Source organism: Trichosurus vulpecula, chromosome 3 (assembly GCF_011100635.1).
Source record: "Trichosurus vulpecula isolate mTriVul1 chromosome 3, mTriVul1.pri, whole genome shotgun sequence".
Lineage (NCBI taxonomy): Eukaryota > Metazoa > Chordata > Mammalia > Diprotodontia > Phalangeridae > Trichosurus > Trichosurus vulpecula.
In genome coordinates, this window is record NC_050575.1 from 165,012,928 (window position 1) to 165,032,813 (window position 19,886).

Sequence of the window (19,886 nt, forward strand, 5' to 3'; positions counted from 1 at the left end):
CTGTTCTCATACTATTTGCCTCAATTTTCTTTTTAAATATTCAAACAGGGGCAACTAGTTGATACAGTGGATAGAAAACTGGCCCTGGAGTCAGGAGGACCTGAGTTCAAATTGAGCCTCAGATACTTTGACACTTACTAGCTTTGTGACCCTGGGCAATCACTTAACCCCACTTGCCTCCCCCCTCAAAATAATCAAACACAGACATAATAAAAACCATTTAAAGAAAATTAAGCAGCTTGAGCATAGTGGATACAGAGTAGGCCTTGGATGCAGAATATCCTGCCTCTGACACATACTGGCTGTGTCCCTCTGCGCAACCTTCTATGCCAATAAACCTGTAAACTATAGGCCAGTAAACTCTGCTCTTAGGAAAATTCTAGAATGGCTCATTAAAGAGACAGTTGGCTAATATTTAGAAATGGAAACTATAATTACAAATATGGCTTCCTCAAGAATAGGTCATTCCAGACTAAACTAAGTTCCTTTTTGGACAAGACTTGCTGAGAATACTATGGATATGGTTTACCTTGATAAAGTATCTCGCACTATTTTTATAAATAAGATGGAGAGATATAGATCAGACAATAGTACAGTCAGCTGGGTTCAGAACTGGTTGAGTGGACAAACTCCAAAAGTAGTTGTTACTATTTCTATGTCAAGGTGGCAGGAGGTCTCCAGGGAAATGCCTCAGGGATCTGTGCTTGGCTCTCCATAAATGACTTGGGTAAGGGCAGATGCTATGCTCATCAAACTTGTGGATGTCAGAAAACTGGGAGCCTTCTGGCTTTCTTGGTTTCCTTCAAGTCCCAGCTAAAATCTCATCTTTCACAGAAAACCTTTCCCAAGCCCTCTTAATTCTAACACCTTCCGTCTTTTAATTATTTCCTATTTTTTCTGAATATAGCTTGCTTATGCATATTTGCTTGCAGTCTCCCATTAGACTGTGAGCTCCTTGAGGGAAAGAACTGTCTTTTACCTCTTTTTGTTTTCGCAGTGTTTAGCACACTACCCAGCACATAGTAGGCACTTAATAAATGTTTATTGATTGACTGACTGGGTTACCCTCACCCCCCATCCAAGGTGTTGCCAAAGTCTGTTGATTTCACCTTTGCAGCATCTCTAGAATATGCACCTTTCTCTTCTCCAACACTGCCATCACTCTAGTGCAGACCCTCATCACCTCATACCTGGCTTGTTACAATAGCCCACTGGTGGGTCTGCCTGCCTCAAGTATCTCCCCACTCCAATCCATCCTCCATTCAGCCTTTTTTTTTCTTTTTTTTTTTCCATTCAGCTTTAAAGCAAATTTCCTAAAGCATAAAACTGACCATATCATCCCCCCATTCAATAAACTCCAGTGGCTCCCTATTGCCTCCAGGATCAAATCCAAAATACTCACTTTGGCATTCAAAGTCCCTCCTAACTTTCCAGTCCTTCTGCATCTTACTTCTGGACAGTATAACTGTCCAGTGACACTTCAATCCAGTGACACCAGCCTCCTGGCTGTTCCACAACCAAGACACTCCATCTCTCAGCTCTGAGCATTTTCTGTGGCTGGCTGTCCCTCTTCTGCTCTAACTATTGACCTCCATGATTTCCTTTAAGTCCCAACTAAAATCTCATCTTCTATAGGAAGCCTTCTCAAATCCCTCTTAATTCCAGTGAATTCCCTCTTTTAATTAATTAATTTATTTATCTTCTATTTATCCTGTATATAGCTTGCTTTGTATATATTTGTTTGCCTGTTGTTTCTCCCATTAAGCTCCTTGAAGGCAGAGACTGTCTTTTGCCTCTTTTTGTGTCCCTAGTGCTTAGCACAGTGCCTGGCACATCGTAGATGCTTAATAAATGTTTATTGATTGATTGGTTAGACGGCTAACATGGTAGATGACAGGGTTAGGATCCAAAAGGACCTTGACAGGTTAGAGCATTGGGCTCATCTAATCTAATAAGGGATAAATGCAAATTCTTGTGCTTGGCTACAAAAAAAAATCAACATTTCAAGTATAAGATAGAGGAGGAATGAATAATTCTGGAAAAAGTCTGGGAGTTTTAGTGCAAATGCAGGCTCAATAAGAGTCAGCGGCAACCAAAAAACCCCCTGATGTAATCTTGGGCTGAATTATGGGGGGCATAGCTTCCATAACAGGAAGGTGTACTTTGCTTTCATCAGACCTCGTATGGAGTATTGTATTAAGTTCTGGGAATCATGGTTTAAGAAGCGTCTAGAAAAAGACAAGGGCTTTGAGGATGCCATTCAAAGATTAGTTGAAGAAACTGGGCATGTTTGTCTTAGAGAAGAACAAATTTAAGGGAGACATGAGAGCTGCCTGTAAGTTTCTGAAGAGCTATTTTATAGAGAAGGGACTAGATTTGGTCTGAGGGGCCCCACAGGGCAAAACCAAGATATCTCAAAAGGAGGAAAAATTTCAGCTCATCGTCAGGGAAAAAAAAAAACTCCCTAAGAACTAGAGCTGTCCAAAAGTGGAATGAGCCACCCAGCCTGGCCTAGAGAAGCCGTGGCCTCCCTGTCTTTGGAAGTCTTCAAGGAAAGACTGAATGATCACTTGCTAAATAAGTGAGAGTGAAGATTCTTTTCATCTGTGAACTGAACTAGGTGTCTTCTGAGATCCCTACCAACTCCCAAAGTCTTTAATTCTGTGAAGTTGCAAAGCAGATGCCAGTATGCGTTCATCAAGAGAATTCCCTTGTTGAGAGTTCACCGTATTGACGAAATCACTGGTCCTGACCATGCATACATATATGTATATTTGTGAAAAATTTATGATAGATGAAATGTGTATTTCGAGGAAGGTAATGTGGCATTTCTCAGTTCATTTTTTGGTACAAGACTGGGTAGGCAAAGTACCACCAACATCTCTTTGTAAAGTGCAAGGCTGGGAAGTTAGGAGGTAGAGAAATGGCTGGTCTTTTGAAAAAAAAATGTAAACATTTAAAAATATATTATTTGTCATATAGGATGGCTTTCTGAGAGGTGGTTTTTTTGTCCTTTGTTCTCGAAGAGGACCATGGCATCAGAAAGGTTAATGCCATGACTTGCAAGTGAATTGGATTTAAGAGAGGGAGGGCTGTGCAAAGTCACCAGCCTCACTTTCACCTCCGGCGTCATCTGGGTCCAGCGGCAAGATATAAATCAAGATGACTGGAGATGGCCCCAGATTCTCTGAGAGGCAGAAAGGTTAAGATTACTAGGAGAAATTGTAGAGATGTAAAAAACAAAATGTATCAATAAAATTTTATGTTGAAAATTTTAAGAGAGAGAAAGAAGGAAGGAGGCAGGGCGGGACAGGCTAGTCTCACTCCCAATTGCCCTTACGCTCTTATCCTGAGCCACTGTTTCCCAAAGTCTTGAAACTAGACTGGTAGTCTCCTGCCCTGGTGGCTGATAATGCTTTGTTTTGCAGGAGAGCAGGGGTGGTGGAGGGGAAGGGGTTGGGACTGGGGTGGGGTTCTGTCCAAAGCACCAGCTCCACAGGGGTGGGGGTTTTTTGCCTGTGTATGCCTTCTTTGTTTTTCTTGCATTTTTTTCTTGTTTGTTTTCCTGCCCTGTGTGGTATTTTTGGCATCTCAGTTCCTCCCAGCTGGGGAGGTGCCCCTTCACTTCCCCGTGGGGTGGGGGAACATTGTGAGGAGCTGTTCTGCTGAATTTCAGAAAGTACAAGTCAGCTTGCCAACTTGCTGCCCCCACCCTACCGTGAAGTTAAGAAAGAAGCTGCGATCAACAGAGACCTGCTTCTACTGCAGGAACTGGGCAACAGAAGGCAGGAATGACCCCTACTCCTTCAACAATCCAGCAAGCATTTATTAAGCACCTACTGGATGACAAGACCCTATGCTCTGCTCTGGAGATGTAAAGACACAATCTCAGCCTGTGATGAACTTAGGTTTCAGTAGAGGCTCAGGCATACACAAATAAGTATTGGTCAATCCATTAGCAAGCATTTGTGAAGGACTTTTAAATGTGTCAAGCACTGTGCTAGGCACTGGGAACACAAATATAAAGGATGAAACAAGGGGGCAGCTAGGTGGTGCAGTGGATAGTTCACTGTTTCTGGAGTCAGGAGGCTCTGAGGTCAAAGTCAGCCTCAGAGATTTACTAGCTGTGTGACCCTGAACAAGTCACTTAACCCTGATTGCCTCAAAAAAAAAAGAATGCTTCCATTCTAATTGTTATATTTCAAGGTAAACTGTGATTAGACAAAGAAAACTCCAGTGATGGGATCCAAAGAAATTTTGAAGCAAATAAAATAATTTGCAGCACAGCATCAGAGAAAACTTAATGGAGGATGTAAGCCCTAAGCTGGACCTTAAAGGAAGAGAAGAATTTCTTCAAGTGGAAATATGAAAAGTGTGAATTCCAGGCATGGAAGCAACAGAGTGCAGGACGAGACTGAGGAGTAGTTTAGCTGGAATATAGAGTGATTAAAGGAGAGCAGGATGAAATGAGGCCAGAAAGGTGGTTTGGAGCCAGACTGCAGGGAATCTTAAATTCCAGGTGAAGGAGTTTGCATTTTATTCTAGAGGCAAGAGCAAAGCCTAGAAGGTTCTTGAGCAGGGAGTGGCATGGTCAGACACACTCTGACCCCATTTACATTTTCAAATAATCTTTTATATTATCTTCATTACATCTTTTATATCATCTTCATTTCCATATGTATCCTTACCCCTTCCCTACCCAGAGAGCCATCCTTTGTAAGAGAAAACAAAACAAGAGGAGGCAGGGGGGAAAGGCCGTTCTGTATAATTAACCAGGACAACACCTAAGACTAACAGTATATGTAATGTTCTACAACCAGAGCCTCCATCCTTTGCAAAGAAAGGAGGGAAGGAGGTCTATTTTCTAATCTCTTCTTTGTCAAACCAAGCTTTGACCGCCCCCTCCCCCCAACTCCTACTGGGACATACCTTAGCAGCTCCTTAGGAGAAAATCCCCACTGAAGGGGACTAACACCCAGTGCTTTGGGTGCCAAATCACCTTCTCTCACTCCTCAGTACCCTTAGAGAGAAAATCATAAATCTTAAAGCTAGAAAGGATTTTAGAAGACACAATGACCATAGAATGTCAGAACAGGAAGGATCTGTTAGATGTCATCCAGTCCAGCAGTGTCAAACTCAAATAGAAAGGATCTCTGCAGACCACATAATTACCTCAGAAAACCACAATTTAACATTGTCTATGTTGTGTTGTATTTTTATTTAATTTGTTAAACACTTCCCAATTATGTTTCATGGGGAGCAGCCTTGAGTTTGACACTTCTGTTCACTAGCTCAACTTCTGACACACTAGCTGAACTCTGTTGTCATTCAGAAGAGGAAAGTGAGAAAGAAAAGAGGAAAATGTATATTCTGGACTGAGTGTCTTCCTTGCATATATAGTCTGTCCAAGTTTAGTAAATTTGCTTTTTCTCTGGCAGACCTGATGTCCCTGAAGAGGATGATGGAGAAGTTAGGTGTCCCGAAGACCCACCTGGAGATGAAGAAGATAATCTCCGAGGTGACAGGTGGGGTCAGTGATACCATCTCCTACCGGGACTTTGTGAACATGATGCTTGGGAAACGTTCAGCTGTCCTGAAGCTGTGAGTAGCACTCCCCAAATCCGCCGCCCCATGCCTCTAAAGCCAAAACCATTCTGTGCAGGCATATTTCCCAACTTGGGACTTTGAATTCTGGTCTCCTTGCTCCTGCTTTTGCCCTCCTTACCTCTTTACTGAATATCTATACCCCATGGAGTCCCTAGTTTCTCATCCTTTAAGAGTATGGGTTATTTGGAGACATCACAGAACAGAAGGGTGTTAGATCTGAGAGAATCTTAGAGATTATTTTACCTCAACCTCCCATCTTATGGAGAAGAAAACAGTCCTAGAAAGGCAAAGCAAGTTACCCACAGTCACATAAGAACTTAGTGGCAGAGTTGGGACGGGAATCCCATGAGATAGTGCTCTCAAAACCCTAATACTGCTTCAAGGTCCTAGAAACTTTCATACGTGATGCAAATGAGAATTACTATAATTCAGGCCTTCACCAAGTACTGTACCTCTCCATCTGCACACATTTATATTTAAGTAGCAGTATGGCATAGTGGGCAGGTAGGTGGCGCCATAGAGCGCTGGGCCAGGAGTCAGGAAGACTCACCTTCCTGAGTTCAAATCAGGCACTTACCAGCTGTGTGTCCCTGGGCAAGTCATTTAACCCTATTTGCTTCGGTTTGCTCATCTGTAAACTAAGCTGGAGAAGGAAATGGCAAACTGCTCCTGTATCTTTGCCAAGAAAACCCCAAATGGGGTTACAGAGAGTGAGACACAACTGAAAAATGACTGAATAACCAAATGTCATAGTGGATAGAGTGCTGGGCTAGGAGTCAGAAAGACCTTGGTTCGAATCCTGCCTCAGATGCTCAATAGATGTCTGACACCAGGCAGCCCATATAATCCCTCGGAGCCTCAGTTTTTTTATTTGTAAAATGGGATTGGACTGGAGGACCTGTCAGGTCTCTTGCAGCTCAGGTATTGTACTCTTCCCACCAATGCCATGTCCTTTTCCCTCTACCAGACTCCCACGCTCTTTCAAGCAATGAGTTTCCTCTGTTCTCGAAGGTTGCCTTACTTCCTAGTAGAAAAGAAGAATAGGACTTTCTTTAAAAAAATAAATCTATAATCCTTTTAGTAAAATTGCTCTTCCTGAAATGATCATTGCCAATTTTGGTTTCTTTAAATCTCTGCGCAAAGCAGCTAAGGCTGGAAACTGCCAATTTTTTATTACCAGAAGGTAGTAAGTGACTTAAGTCCCTCTGACCCCTACTATCTTCTTGACCTTCACTCAAGTAGCCCCAGGCTGTCCCAGGGAGAACCAGACAGGAGCTGCTCCTAGTCTCGTGATCACTGGAAATAAAGAGCCAGAGCCAGAAGTTTCTTTCCCCCACAGACCAGTGGTTCTTTAAGGTATGCGGCGTACTGCTAGGTGGTCCGTGAATTTCATGGAACTCTCAATTGCATGCCATGCCTGAGTACCTCAGCCATAGCTAGGAATCTCCCAGGAGCTGCATTATTCTCCCTTTTACAGATGAGGAACCTTGACACTGGGAAAGGTGAAAGGGATCACACGTCTGATAAGTAGCTAAAGTGGGATTTGAACCCAGGTTTTCCTGACTCCAATTTCAGGGCTCTATCCACCATGAAACCCAGCTGGTCACTTCTGCTTCCACCAATTACTAGCCATGTGAGGATGAGTTGCTTTGAGTCTCAGTTTATTCCCCTGTAATATGGGAGCAGTAACTCCCATCCTACCCTGCCTTCTTCATAAGGTTATTGTAAGGTTCTAATGAGATCACGTGTAAAAGTTTGTGTAAATAAAAAGTACGTTCCAAGTGTAGGAGCATACATGTACCAACCTAATCCAGTTTTCTTTTCTCCCTGCTCCCCACCCTCAACAGAGTCATGATGTTTGAAGGAAAAGCCAATGAGAGTGCCCCCAAGCCTGCTGGTCCCCCTCCTGAGAGAGACATTGCCAGCTTGCCCTGAAAGTCCCTGCTCTGCCTGCCTGCCTGCCTGCTTCCGTGGCCAGCACTCAGAGGGGTTTCTTCTGTCTCCTTGTGACTTTTCTTGTTTGTTCCTTATTGTTTTGTGTTTTTTTGTTTGCTCTTTATTGGTTTGTTGTTGTTTTTTTTTTTACATTAGAAAGTGTTAGTGGTTTTTTTTTTTTTTAAAAGGCACAAACTAACCTGCCTTAGGAGAGTTAGAAATGGGAGGAATCCAATGTCTTTGGTCCCCTCCCTTCTTTTGCAGGTTTCATCTGACTTGAGATGAATGTTGGGGTATCACTGATGTCAAACCAAATACCCATCCTTGGAGACCACTATTTCCTTTCTTCCATGAGGTCTCTGAGTGAGATTAGGTGCCCTCCATAGTGAGATAAGGGACTTAGATTTAGAACCTATAGTTAGCTTCGCACTTCTGCCAGTAGCTTTTGGGATGATCTGAGCCAGAATTTCACTTTACCTGCCTCTTAATGTCCCCATCAGGACTCTGTCTTCCTGATGATATAGATACCTTTTCCACAGATAGCATGCTAGAAGCCCAGGCGCATAGGCAAAACAGCTGGCTACCACTAAGGTTTTCCCCATCAGCTCTGTGGTCCCAGATGCTCCTAGACCTCTCTGTCTTTTAGAGATCCTGCCATCAGCATTTTCATTTGATAGGATCTGGGTCTCCTGTAATCTTTTGCTAGCTCTAAGCCCCAACTCCTCTCACTATGAAGGAAGGAAGATGAAGGTGCTGAAATCGAGCCTCCAGGATTGAGAAGGGAAGAGGGTATGGAAGAAAGAGCTAAAAAATTAGGCCCAACAGAGCATCACCAGAAAGCGACCTTTGGGACCTTGCTCTCTGGAAGTGAACACATCTAGGGGCCAATGATGACCATAAGGGGAAGAACAAGCCAAATCCTGGGTGGCTGAGAAGTGAAGGTTAGACTAGGCTAGATGCTATTTCTTCCAGGGTAAGAAAGATGTGAGAAAAAGATGAGAGGGCTTTTGAAGGTCTTCCTCCTAGCTGTAGATATGGAAGGCAAGATCCTGCAAATAGCATCAGAGGTTAGTGGGGAAATGAGAACCCCAATACCAACATATTACACCTGACTCTCTATGAAGGGGAGAGGAGGTAGTCCTTCTGGCCATGACCTGGCTGGTTTTTTACTCTCTCTGGAAAGCTTTAATGCTTCTTGATAGCAAAGGCCTGCTGTCCAGCAAACCTCATTTGGCCTTTGTTTTCAAATTGCCCCTCTGGTTTCTCTGAGTGTGATATCTGTGACGCATCTGTAAGGTGTTATATTACAGAAAGTGAATGTTACAGCGAGAAGGGATTTTGGAACATGGAATATTAGAACTGGGGACCCTCTAGTCCGACTTCATTGTTAGTAAATAGCTGAGACTAGAACTGTCTCCTGTCGCAGAAAAGGACAGAAGGAAGTAGCCAAAAAAATTCTAGGTATATGCTTTGTGTAAAACCTACACCAGGTGAAGATGACTGAGTATCTCAGTTCATACCTTTATAGTCGGGCATTAGCATGAGGAATCCATTTGCGTGGGCTCTCCTAAAGCATTCCATTCCTCAAAGGACCTCTCTGCCTCCTGCCCTCCCAAGCTTCAGAAAGTTAAATCTTTGAAATTTTTGTAGGAAATTGCAAAGTTAGTCTCTTGATCTACAGTTAACAGGCAGTGCCCTTAAGTCTGAGCTGCCTATCCATATGGAGGTCCCTCTGGAAGCAGCATTGCAGTGGATCTGTGGAAGGGGCTTATTATATAGCATTTACCCACCATTAATAGTATGACAGGATGGCTGTCTGAGCCCCAGGGCAGCAGGTGAGCATGGAGTGCCAGCGTGGACGTCTTTACCAAAAGCTCTGTAGAAAACATGACAAAGATGGACTTTGTCACTGGCTAGGTCCCTTTGGTGGAGTGAGGGTGGATCTGTGTTACTGGAATATTTGGTGTTGTTAATAACAGCCCTGTGAGGGGCTGGAAGACTGAAAAAGCATAAGTAGTCGTATCTATGAATATTAGGATGGCCCCCATTCTGAACAGGGCTTAGCCTGTGTTGTACCTTGCTCCAATCTTAATTGTGAAGATGCTGCTAAGCAAAGGACTTTCTGAATCAGCTTGGAGGCAGGGTGAATAAGCTAAGATAGAGGGCCATGTCATTGTTTCATGTGAGCCTACCTGGTCCTGACAGGTTCAGGAGCAAGGAAACTTTTTTGGCTATGAATGGTTGAATTTTGGCCTAAGTAGCTGCCAATATGTGCAGACATAGTTGAAGTTTAACCTTTGAAACATTCCTCCTTATAAATTCTACCCTTATTATTATTTCTTTAAGACAACCAACAGAGCTAGCAACTGACCTGAAATCCCCCCTTCCCCTTTTAAACTGCTGTTTTTCTCTGGGATGTGTTTCGAGAAAAATGAATTTTGTTTTGTTTTGGCATCCCAATCAGATACAGATACAAAGATTCTTCCTTCGAAGTAAAGAAAGAAGGAGCTGGGCTTCTTTCAGTGGGTTATGTGGCTTTCTATGACCCCAGGAAAGCCTTAGGGATCATTTCCTTCTACTTCTCCAAGAAACAGGAGCAAGTGATTTGCTCACAAGCTCTGAGAAGAGGCAGAGAAGGAAGTATTACTCTTTGAGAGGGGTTTCCTCTGATAAAACACACCAACTCCTTCTCCATGGCTCTCTGAGACTCAGAACTTGTTGGAATTGCCCCTCAAACAGAGCCATTTCTGGGAAGGGTGATACCTTGGATGGACCTGAGGAGCTGCCCCTTGCCTCTGCGGCTTACCTTTTCTGCCATGGACTTATGAGAACTGGACTTTCATATCCTGACTTTTTACTTTTGAAAGACCAAGTCTGACCAAGTTATAACTCACCCAGATTCTGCCAAGGGCTTGGGCCCTTTCTTGTGACTGAAAAGGAAGTGTTCACCGGAGCTGAGTGAAGTGTCTGTATGTTTGTATGTCTGGGGAGGGGGTAACACAAGGGGGAGGGTCACTTCTATAGACAGAAAATAAACTGGACAAAATGGTCATTGGCTTGTTTATTTTGGAGCTTCTGGGCCTACCGCCGTGGGGCTTAGGTTATACAGCCATGATGCAGTTTTATAACTGCAGTCACACCTGCAGCCTTGCCCACTGGATATGTCGCATCACTCTTCATCCCTGGATTGACTCACCATTTCTTGGGAGGCCCCAGCCATGTTCACCTCATTCCTAGCTCAACTCACTCCCTGGAATGTTCTGTCTTACCAGCAACCCTGATGCCCCTCTCTCTTCCACAATAACTCTGTGAAGTAGGAAGTACAAATTTCGTGCCCACTGAGGAAACGGAAGCTCACCGAGGTGAGAATTGCCCATGGTCACATTCAGTTCAATTCCACAAGCATTTACAAAGCAGTGTAAGGCTATAAGCTAGGTGCTGAGGGTTCTTTTTTTTGTTCCTGTGAATTGAGTGGGTAGAACTACTGGGGTGGAAATTTCACCAATGCAGTTCAGCAACTCTTTCCTAACATAAGTATTAGAGAGTTAACTGGGCCACTGAGGGGTTTGGTGACTTGTCTGTGGTCACATACCACATGTGGCAAAGGCAGGATTTGAAGCCAAGGTCTTCCTGACTCTAAGGCTGAACCTGCACTCTACCATCCGGCTTTATATCATTCTGGGGATGGAAGATAAAAATGAAAACCAGACATTGTACTAAAGGGGCTCACATTCTCCTGGGAGATGTCAAATGGACACAAGGGAGTAAATGCCCGATAATATGAAGAGCGAGAGAACTGGTGGAAACAGGATGGGCTTCCTGGAAGAGTTGGTACCTGAGATGAACCCTGAAGGAAGCTAAGGAGTCTAACATGGAGGGAGGTAAGGAAGGAAAGTATTCTAGGCATGGGGAACAGCCAGTGCAAAGGTAAGAAAGAAAATGGCTAATTCTAGGAATAGTAGTTCCATTTTGCTGGGAGGAAGTCATAAGAAATATCTAGGAAGGTAGATTGGAGTCAGATTATGAAGGACTTTAAAAGCCAAGCTGAGGAGCTTGTATTTTATCCTAGAAGCAAAAGAAATGAGGAGGGAAGTGATGTGGTCAGATCTGTGCTTTAGGAAAAATATTTTGGCAGCTGGGAGGAGAACAGACTGGAAGGGAGGAAAATGCTCCCAGGGAGCAAGGAGACTGGTTCGAAAGCTACCCCACAAAAGGGACTGTGAGGGTCTGAATGAATATGGCAGTTGTAATACTGTGTTGTAAATTGAGTATGTAAATTGAGTGAAAGGGATGTGGAAAATGTTGTCCAGGTAGAATTGATAAGACTTGTCAGTTGATTGGATATGGGGAGTGAGGGAGATGGAGAAGCTGAAGTGACTTTAAAGTTGCAAACCTTGGTGATGAGAAAGATGATGGTACCGATAAGAGAAGTGGGGAATTTTGGAGGAGGGATGGTTTCATGGGGGAAGATTTTGAGCTCTGCTTTGGATGTAGTGAATTGGAGTTGCCTATAGGCTACTAGATTGGTAATTTGAGACTGGAGCTCAGGTAAAAGACTGGAACTGGAAATAGATATTTGTGACTCATGTGCATATGGATGATAATTGAACCCATGAGAGGAAATTAAATCACTGAGAGAAGAGGGCCCAGGACAGAGTCTTGCTGGACACCCAAGGCTAAGGAGTGGGACATGGAGGATGACCTAGTAAAAGAGACTAAGAAGGTACAGTTACATAGGATAAGAGCCAGGAAAGAGCAGTGTCACAAGTGCTGAAGAAGGAGAGAATATCTAGGAGGAGTGGTTAACAATGTCAAAAGCTGCAGAGACATAAAGATATTTGGAGTGAGGAAAAGATGTTTGCATTTAACCCATAAGAGGTCCTTGTAGAGGGGGTAGTTTTAGTTGTATGAGGATGTCTTAAGCCAGATTGCAGAGGATTTATGAGTGAGTGGGAGGTCAGGAAATGGAGGCAATAAGCATAAGAGGCTTTTTTCTTTTTGGAGGTAAATGATGGTTAAGTGACTTGCCCAGGGTCACATAGCTAATAAGCGTATGAGGTCAGATTTTAATTCAGATCCTTCTGCTCTATCTACTGTGCCACTTTGCTGCTCCAGAAGGCTTTTCTTCTAAGGGTTTAGCTATGAAAGATTATAGCGTAGTCTGAAGACATGGTAGGTTTAAGCTAGTAAGTATCAGAACTAGGATTCCAACTGAGGTATGCTGATTTCAAGTCCTGTGTGCCTCCTACTATAATCATGATGCTTCTCATAATATAAACTAGAAATAATTATCTGTTTTCTAGAAGGCTAGACCAAAGTGTTACCTTAAAGGAGGAGGGGAGTTGTTAACCTTTTGTATATTATGTTTGTCAGTCTGGTGAAGCCATTGGACTTCTCAGAATAATGTTTTTAAATCATAGAATTAACAAAGGAAACCAATTATATTGAGATGCAATTATCGAAATATTATTTTGAGAATTCATAGCCCCCCTGCCCAGGTGAAGAATTCCTGCCCGAGAACAAGCATTCTTACTGAACTTTGAAATGTCACTTAATTGATGAAGTTTGATTTACACACAACTCTTGCCAACTACATATTCATTGTGCCAAGTGAGATATACTTAGGTTATATAGGGTCCTTGCTCTTGGGAAACATACTTTAATAGAAAGGGAAACAGGAGCCCCTTGTGGGGAAAAATAAGAAAGTATATTTGAACCCTGCTGCCTTTCCCATACGGCAGCCAGGTACAGCAGTGAATAGCATGCTGGGCCTGGAGTCAGGGAGACTCATTTTTCTGAGTTCATATCTGGCCTCAGATACTTACTAGTTGTGTGACCCTGGGCAAGTCATTTAACCATTTGCCTCAGTTTCTATAACTGTAAAATGGGGATAGTAATAGCACGTAGCTTGCAGGGTTGTTCTGAAGATCAAATGAGGTAATATTTGTAAAAAGTGCTTAGTACAGTGCCTGGCGCATAGTAAGTTTTATGTAAATGCATATTCCCTTCTCCCTCTCCTTTGGAATTTCAATGAATATCATATTTAATTAAAGGCATTAATCTCTTCTGGTATAAAGTTCTACATTAACTAGTAGTCTCAGCTTTAACACCCGTGGTCACTCTCTCCTCCTTGATACTCTTTGCTTCATGGTTTTCAGGACACCCCTTCTTTCTCCTGGTTCTCCTCCTACCTATCTTATTTTTCCTCCTCTCCTTTGCTGGATCCTTTTTCAGATCATGTCTTCTAACTGATGGGGTCCTTCAGGGTTCTGTCCTGGGCCTTATTCTCTTCTCCTTCTATACTATTCACTTGATGATCTTTTTGGCTCTCATAGATTTAACTACCATTGCTATGCTGATGATTCTCAAATATACCTATCCTGCCCCAAACCCTCTGCTGACTTCCAATCTCATATCTCCAGTTGCCTTTCAGACATCTTGAACTAGATGGCCAGTGGACATCTTAAACTCAATAGGTCCAAAATGGAACTCATTATCTTTCTCTGTAAAACCTTCCCCCCTCCCACCTTCCCTATTACTATACAGGGCAATACCATCCTCTTAGTCCCGTGGGCTCATAAGCTAGGAATCATCCTAGACTTCTCACTATTTCTTACCTCCCGAATGGAGTCCAAGGCCTGCCAATTTCACCATTGTAAAATCTCTCCTATATGACCCCATCTCTCTGACACTGCCACCACCACTCTAGTGCAGGCCCTCATCACCTCACACCTGGATTACTGCATTAGCCTGTTGGTGGTCTGCACACCTCAAGTTTCTCCCCACTCTAATCCATCCTTCATTTGGCCACTGAAGTGATTTTCTTAAAGTGCAGGTCCAATCATGTTGATGTGGTTTTGAGAGACTCAGGGACCCCTCAAGAACTGAAGTACAGGAAAGGATCATCTGGAATGAATTCAGGAACTCAAGCATTCTTTAAGTCAAGCTCCAGTCAAAGATCTATTATAATATTAATATGGCAGGCAGAGCTCCTTAAGGAACTTTGCAACTTAACGGAATGATGCTAAAGCTTATATAGGGAAAGTAGAGGATTATCTGGCTGATAGCTAATTAGGTGACAACATCCCAACCTTAGTCATAGGCATCATTCACTACTGGAAACCTGGGGAAAGGGTTTCTAGGGGTGTATTGGTCTGTTATGTCTGTAGCAAGACAGCTTTGAGAGTTGATGTCTATAGCTTGACCTCAGGATTGTACACTATAACTGTGGGAATCAATACATGATAATTCTGGTACAAGATAGTCCTGTTTTTACAAAGGAAATTCTACAGAGGTCAGCTTGTTCTTGTAACAGGGAGAGATAGTTTGCCTCACTGGAACCCACTCATGAGTTATTGCTAGGCATAGTGTCCTTGGGCTGGAGAGAAAACTGTCAGGGATAGTGTTTTCAGACTAGGGAGAAATGTGATCTTGGAACTGGGGTCCAAGCACAAGCACCCAAGCACCCCATCAATGTCATTTTCCTACTCAATAAAAATTCCTACTCAATTGCCTCTAGGAACAAATACAAAATGCTCTCCTTGGAAAAGTTCTTTGTAACCTACCTTTCCAGTTTTCTTGCAACTTACTTCCAGACAGGTATTCATAGATCAAGAATTCTTGATTAAATCCAACCCTTTCATTTCTCAGAAGGAATACTGAAGCCAAAGTAAAGTGACTCGACCATAGTCACCTCGCTACTAGACAATTGTCTGATATTCAAGGTTCTCCACAATCTAGTTCCCATCATATTTACTGTTACTTCTATCTGCACAAAGGCAAAACTAGTCAATTCATTCTCCTTCAACCTTGCTTTGTACTTTTTACCACCCTTACTTTGCTTCATCAGGACAAGTGGAGATGGGCCAGGATGCAATGGGAGACCCTGGCCCTTAAATATAGCCATTAAGTGGAGCTTGGGCAGGGACCTATTGTGGTCCAATATATGAACTTCAGAGTGCAATGGTGAAAGGAAGGAAGGAAGGAGGGAAGGAAAGAAGGAAGGAAGGGAGGAAGGGAAGGAAGGAAGGAGGGAGGGAGGGAAGGAAGGAGGGAAAGAAAGAAGGAAGGAAGGAATCAAGGAAAGAATCTACCCAGTAAACTCCAGGTTAACTCCCAGCCAGGGAGAAGCTGGAAGGCAGGAAGGGATTTTACTTCTTTATTCCCCCAGTATAGAAACCTGGCCCACGCCCAATTTGGTTTAATGAACGAATGCAATTCATTCAGGACCACAAGGCAGGACGTGTAACAGAGCACCGCTGCTACACTGAGCTGTATGCTATGCACAGACATTTCCCCATTAGTTAAAAAAATTTAAATATATTTTTATTTTGTTAAATGTTTCCCAATTCCTTGTAAACATTTTTTAACATTCTAAAAAATCTGAGTTCGAATTTCACTCCCTTTCTACCGCCACTGCCCCACCCTTTGAGAAGGCAAGCAATATGATAACCATTATAATGTGAAGTCACATCAGCAAAATTTAAAGTCGAACTCCGGGAATTTTGGAAGTTAACCTCCCTTGTGCAAGGGGATCCCGGATTGGAAAATGACCACATGTTCCGAAGAAGTGTTGGGCAAAACGGAATCACAGACGATTGACGACAGGCCACACTCCTTCCTAGGGTAGGCCAATGGAAAGAGGCGGTTGACAGTAACCGCGAGCCCGACTGACCAATGGGAAGCGGCAGTTCACTGCACGCTCACGTCAGGCGGGCCAATGGAAAGCAGCGGCTCACGGCGGGCTCGCGATTGACAGACCTCTTTCCCACCCTCCTAGAGGACTGTTTCTTACGGGTGTGACGTAGTGTTGATGCGCCGGAAATGGCGGCACTTGGAGCTTGCCGCTGAGCTGAGGGAGGGAGGTTAGCCTCGCTTTAACTCCGGCTCCTCGGGGGCGGTGGCTCCTCGGGCTCCCGCTTATAGGGAGTCTGCATTATGGGAGACGAGATGGATGCGCTGATCCCCGAACGCGAGATGAAGGTCAGGTTCAGTGCGACCTGGGCCGGGAGGGTCTGGACTGGTCCCATCGGGACAGGCCACGCCGCGCCAGGCCTGGCCGGGCTAGGGGGCGTCACTCAGGCCCTGCGTTGCCTTGGAGAGAGAGCCGAGGTGCTGGAAGAGCCTACATCCTGTGCTTCGGGCCTCGAAATTCTCAAGGCACTGGGTGCTGGAGCTTAGAGCTTACGGCGCACAGCAGAATGGGAATCCAGATATTTCGGTTTCATTTCCAGTTTCTAGAATGTTTTTCTGTAGGTACTATACCTTCCCTACCCCGGCATCTCTTCTTCAAGGGATCGTAGACTTAGAGCAGAAAGGGACCCGAGGGACAGATTATCTTGTCCAGCCTTCACTGTACATCCATTTTACAGATGAGGAAACCGAAGCCCACAAAAGTTAAATCACTTGCTTACGATCCTAAGTGGTAGAGCCCTACATTTTGTGACTCCAGGCTCATTCATTACCCTTTTCTATCAGGTCATTCCAATGTTCAAAGCCCGCTGCTTTCCCACTGTACAAGGAAGAACTCAGCATTTGGACCTTTTTAACCTACTTGTATCCCGAGAACAGAAAGCTATATGAGAAAGATATAAAGGTCTTTAAAAAGCAATAAGGCATAGATTTCCAAAAGCCAAGAAGATTATTAACTTATACTCGGGGCATAAATCAAAACAACCTCCTCTTCCCAAATATGCAGAAAATCAGAGGGAAGTAAGTGAAATTATTCCTTGGTCCCATGTTGCATATGTTTGGAGAGAGAGGAACCCAAAGTGGAAATGATTTGTGGAAGAATTCTAGTATCATGGGAAAACACAGAAATGGCTGTGGAGGGCACCATCTTCTTCAGCCACAAAGGTCCACACAGGGACACATGAACCTGATTGAACAAACCACCAGTGTTTATCTTACATGCTGTTGTGGAGGGGCTCCAAATCTTAAGTTTTCTTATGTGAATAAGAATAATGACTAGTCATATCCTTTCTTGATGCCACAGTTTCTTCATCTGTAAAATGGAGGGAAGTGGATTAAATTGTTTCTGAAGTTTTTTCCAGTACTGACGTTCTATACTTCCTGCTTTAGTGGAGTTCCTTGGTGGAATTTGTCTGTTAGGCTACATATATCTGAGGACAATGTTCCAGGGACAGTTAGATTGACAGGTTGTTGTGAAGGGAGGTGTACCATACTGGGTATCAGAAAACTGAAGTCCTAGTCACTGATTTGCTACTAAATTGGTATGGGTTGTTGTGATGGGAAGTATTGCTACACTGGGTGTTAGAAACCATGAGTTCTAATTCATAGTGTAATTCCGAGACACTCCCATCTCTTGTCTGGGCTTCATTTTCATAATGTTTAAAATTGGAATAGAACTAAATTGTTGCCAAGGTCTTTTCCATTTAGTGGTTTCTGAATTTAGCCATTGCGGTTGATGGATTTAGCCATTGAAGCAACAATGAAGCATATCTTAGACAAAATTAGGTCAACATCGTGTTGAGAAATATGTTGAATTGAGAGTGAAGAGATCTGGGTTCTACTTCCATTAGACTGCAAGCTTCTTGAGGGCCGGAAATATCTTTTGCTTCTTTTTGTATCCCTAGCACTTAGCACAGTGTAAGAGCACATAGTAGGCTCTTAATGAGTGTTTATTGACTGACTAATTTATAGATGTTCCAGTGACTCATTGTATAACCTTGGGCAAGTCACTTTCCCCTTAGAGGCTCAGTTTTCCCATCTGTAGCCTGTTTACATCATTGATTTATCTGTCATTCTGCTGTTGGGTGACTGTTTTCAGAGGCTCCAAGATAATACTTATATAAAATTTTGTTGTGAGTATGGGGTTTTTTGGGAGGGATCACAATAGTACAGTGGACCAGTGAAACTGCCCACAAGAACTCTCATAACCCTTTTTGAGTTTGTAACTGCTGCTTCAGAGGCTACTATTGTCTAAGTATAATCACATAGGTATTATGATCCCCACTTGACAGATTTAGAAACTGAGTCACAGAGAGGTTAAGTGATTTGCCCATGGTCACATAATTATTAAGCGTCACTGGTAGAGTTTTAATCCATGTCGTCCTGACTGCAAGTTCATTTTTCTCTGTCTGCAAAGCAGAAAACATTCTCACCTTGTATAAAACTGCTCACAGAAGTGCCTCTTCTGTTCAAGACCCTTAGCTAGGTCCTGAGGATACAGAGATGCAGAATGACATAGGCTTGGCCCTTAAGGAGCTTACATGTACACATATAAGTAGGATTCAAGGTAGACAGAGATGGGTCAAAAGATATTATTTTGATGTGCTGAAATATCATTGTTGTGAATATTTCTTGAAATAAGTCACTTAGAATCAAGTCATCTTTTTCTTCTTTGTTAGTATTTTTTGAGTACTTGTTATGTACATAGACTTTGTGTCTTGTGGGAATATAATAATAAGTCACATTTCTATCATCTTTTGAGGTTACAAAGTATTTTCTTCACAACACCCCATAAGGGAATACAAGTTTTATTGTCCCCCTTTTACAAATGAGGAAACTAAGGCTTAGAGGAAAAGTAACATTCTGATAGTTTCATATTTACTAAGTGTCATAGCTGGAATTATTCAGTCTTCTTTATTTCAAGTCTTAGATTCATTCCGCTACAGCATGGGGAGAGAAATAGAAGGCACTATCCTTATTCAGAAGGAATTTGCAGTGTTCTCAGTGGGGAGGTAGAATATATACTTATGTATAATTAGAGAGTAAGACTGTGTATTTGAAAGTGTATAACAGTAAATGAGTAAGAGAAAACTAGGGTGAGCTGAATTTGTCAGGGAAGGAGTCAAGGAAGAAGTGGGAAGTATTATGTCAAGATTTTTTTTGTAGCTGTATTTGACCTAGGTAAGCAATACCTCTTATATCGTTTAAACTACTGAATTACTCTGTTTATATTCTTTGTGACAGGATTTTCAGTTTAAGGCACTGAAGAAGGTTCGAGTCTTTGAAGCCCCTGAAGAGCTATCCAAGGAGCGCTGTAGTATGCTTACTGTGTCTAATAAGTATGGTCTGGTGTTTGCTGCAGGAGCCACTGGGTTTCGGGTTTTTCCTACCAAAACTCTTCTTATTCAGAATCGGCCTGGGGAGGATCCCAATAGAATTGGTTAGTACCTTTCAACAAACTTTTATTAAACTCCTACTGTGTGAAGAGCTTTTTGCAAGTTATTGATTTATGTAAGATAGAAAGGAGAGGAGTGCAGTGAAGTTCTAATGAAATAGTCTTTTTCTCAAAGAAAATCTCTGACATGGTCACTGAAGATGGTGATTTTAAGAGTATTACTAAGCTGACCAGAGGTTCCCAGGTAAGTGCCATAGTA

At 42.9% G+C, this 19,886-nt stretch overlaps 2 protein-coding genes across 3 annotated transcripts in view; both read left to right on the forward strand.

Moving 5' to 3' along the window:
• Positions 1-10,593, forward strand: part of AIF1L (allograft inflammatory factor 1 like) — a 36,575-nt gene extending 25,982 nt beyond the window's left edge. Inside the window, exons 5-6 of the mRNA XM_036748463.1 lie at positions 5,439-5,601; positions 7,455-10,593. Of these exons, the coding sequence (XP_036604358.1) occupies positions 5,439-5,601; positions 7,455-7,542 (251 nt within the window). The 3' untranslated portion in view covers positions 7,543-10,593. The remainder of the gene's footprint in view (positions 1-5,438; positions 5,602-7,454) is intronic.
• Positions 10,594-16,347: 5,754 nt separating this feature from the next.
• The window catches only part of NUP214 (nucleoporin 214), a 105,633-nt gene continuing 102,094 nt past the window's right edge, over positions 16,348-19,886 (forward strand). For both annotated transcript variants that reach the window (XM_036749435.1, XM_036749436.1), the window contains exons 1-2: positions 16,348-16,524; positions 19,477-19,672. In XM_036749435.1, the coding sequence (XP_036605330.1) occupies positions 16,480-16,524; positions 19,477-19,672 (241 nt within the window). In that variant the 5' untranslated portion in view covers positions 16,348-16,479. The remainder of the gene's footprint in view (positions 16,525-19,476; positions 19,673-19,886) is intronic.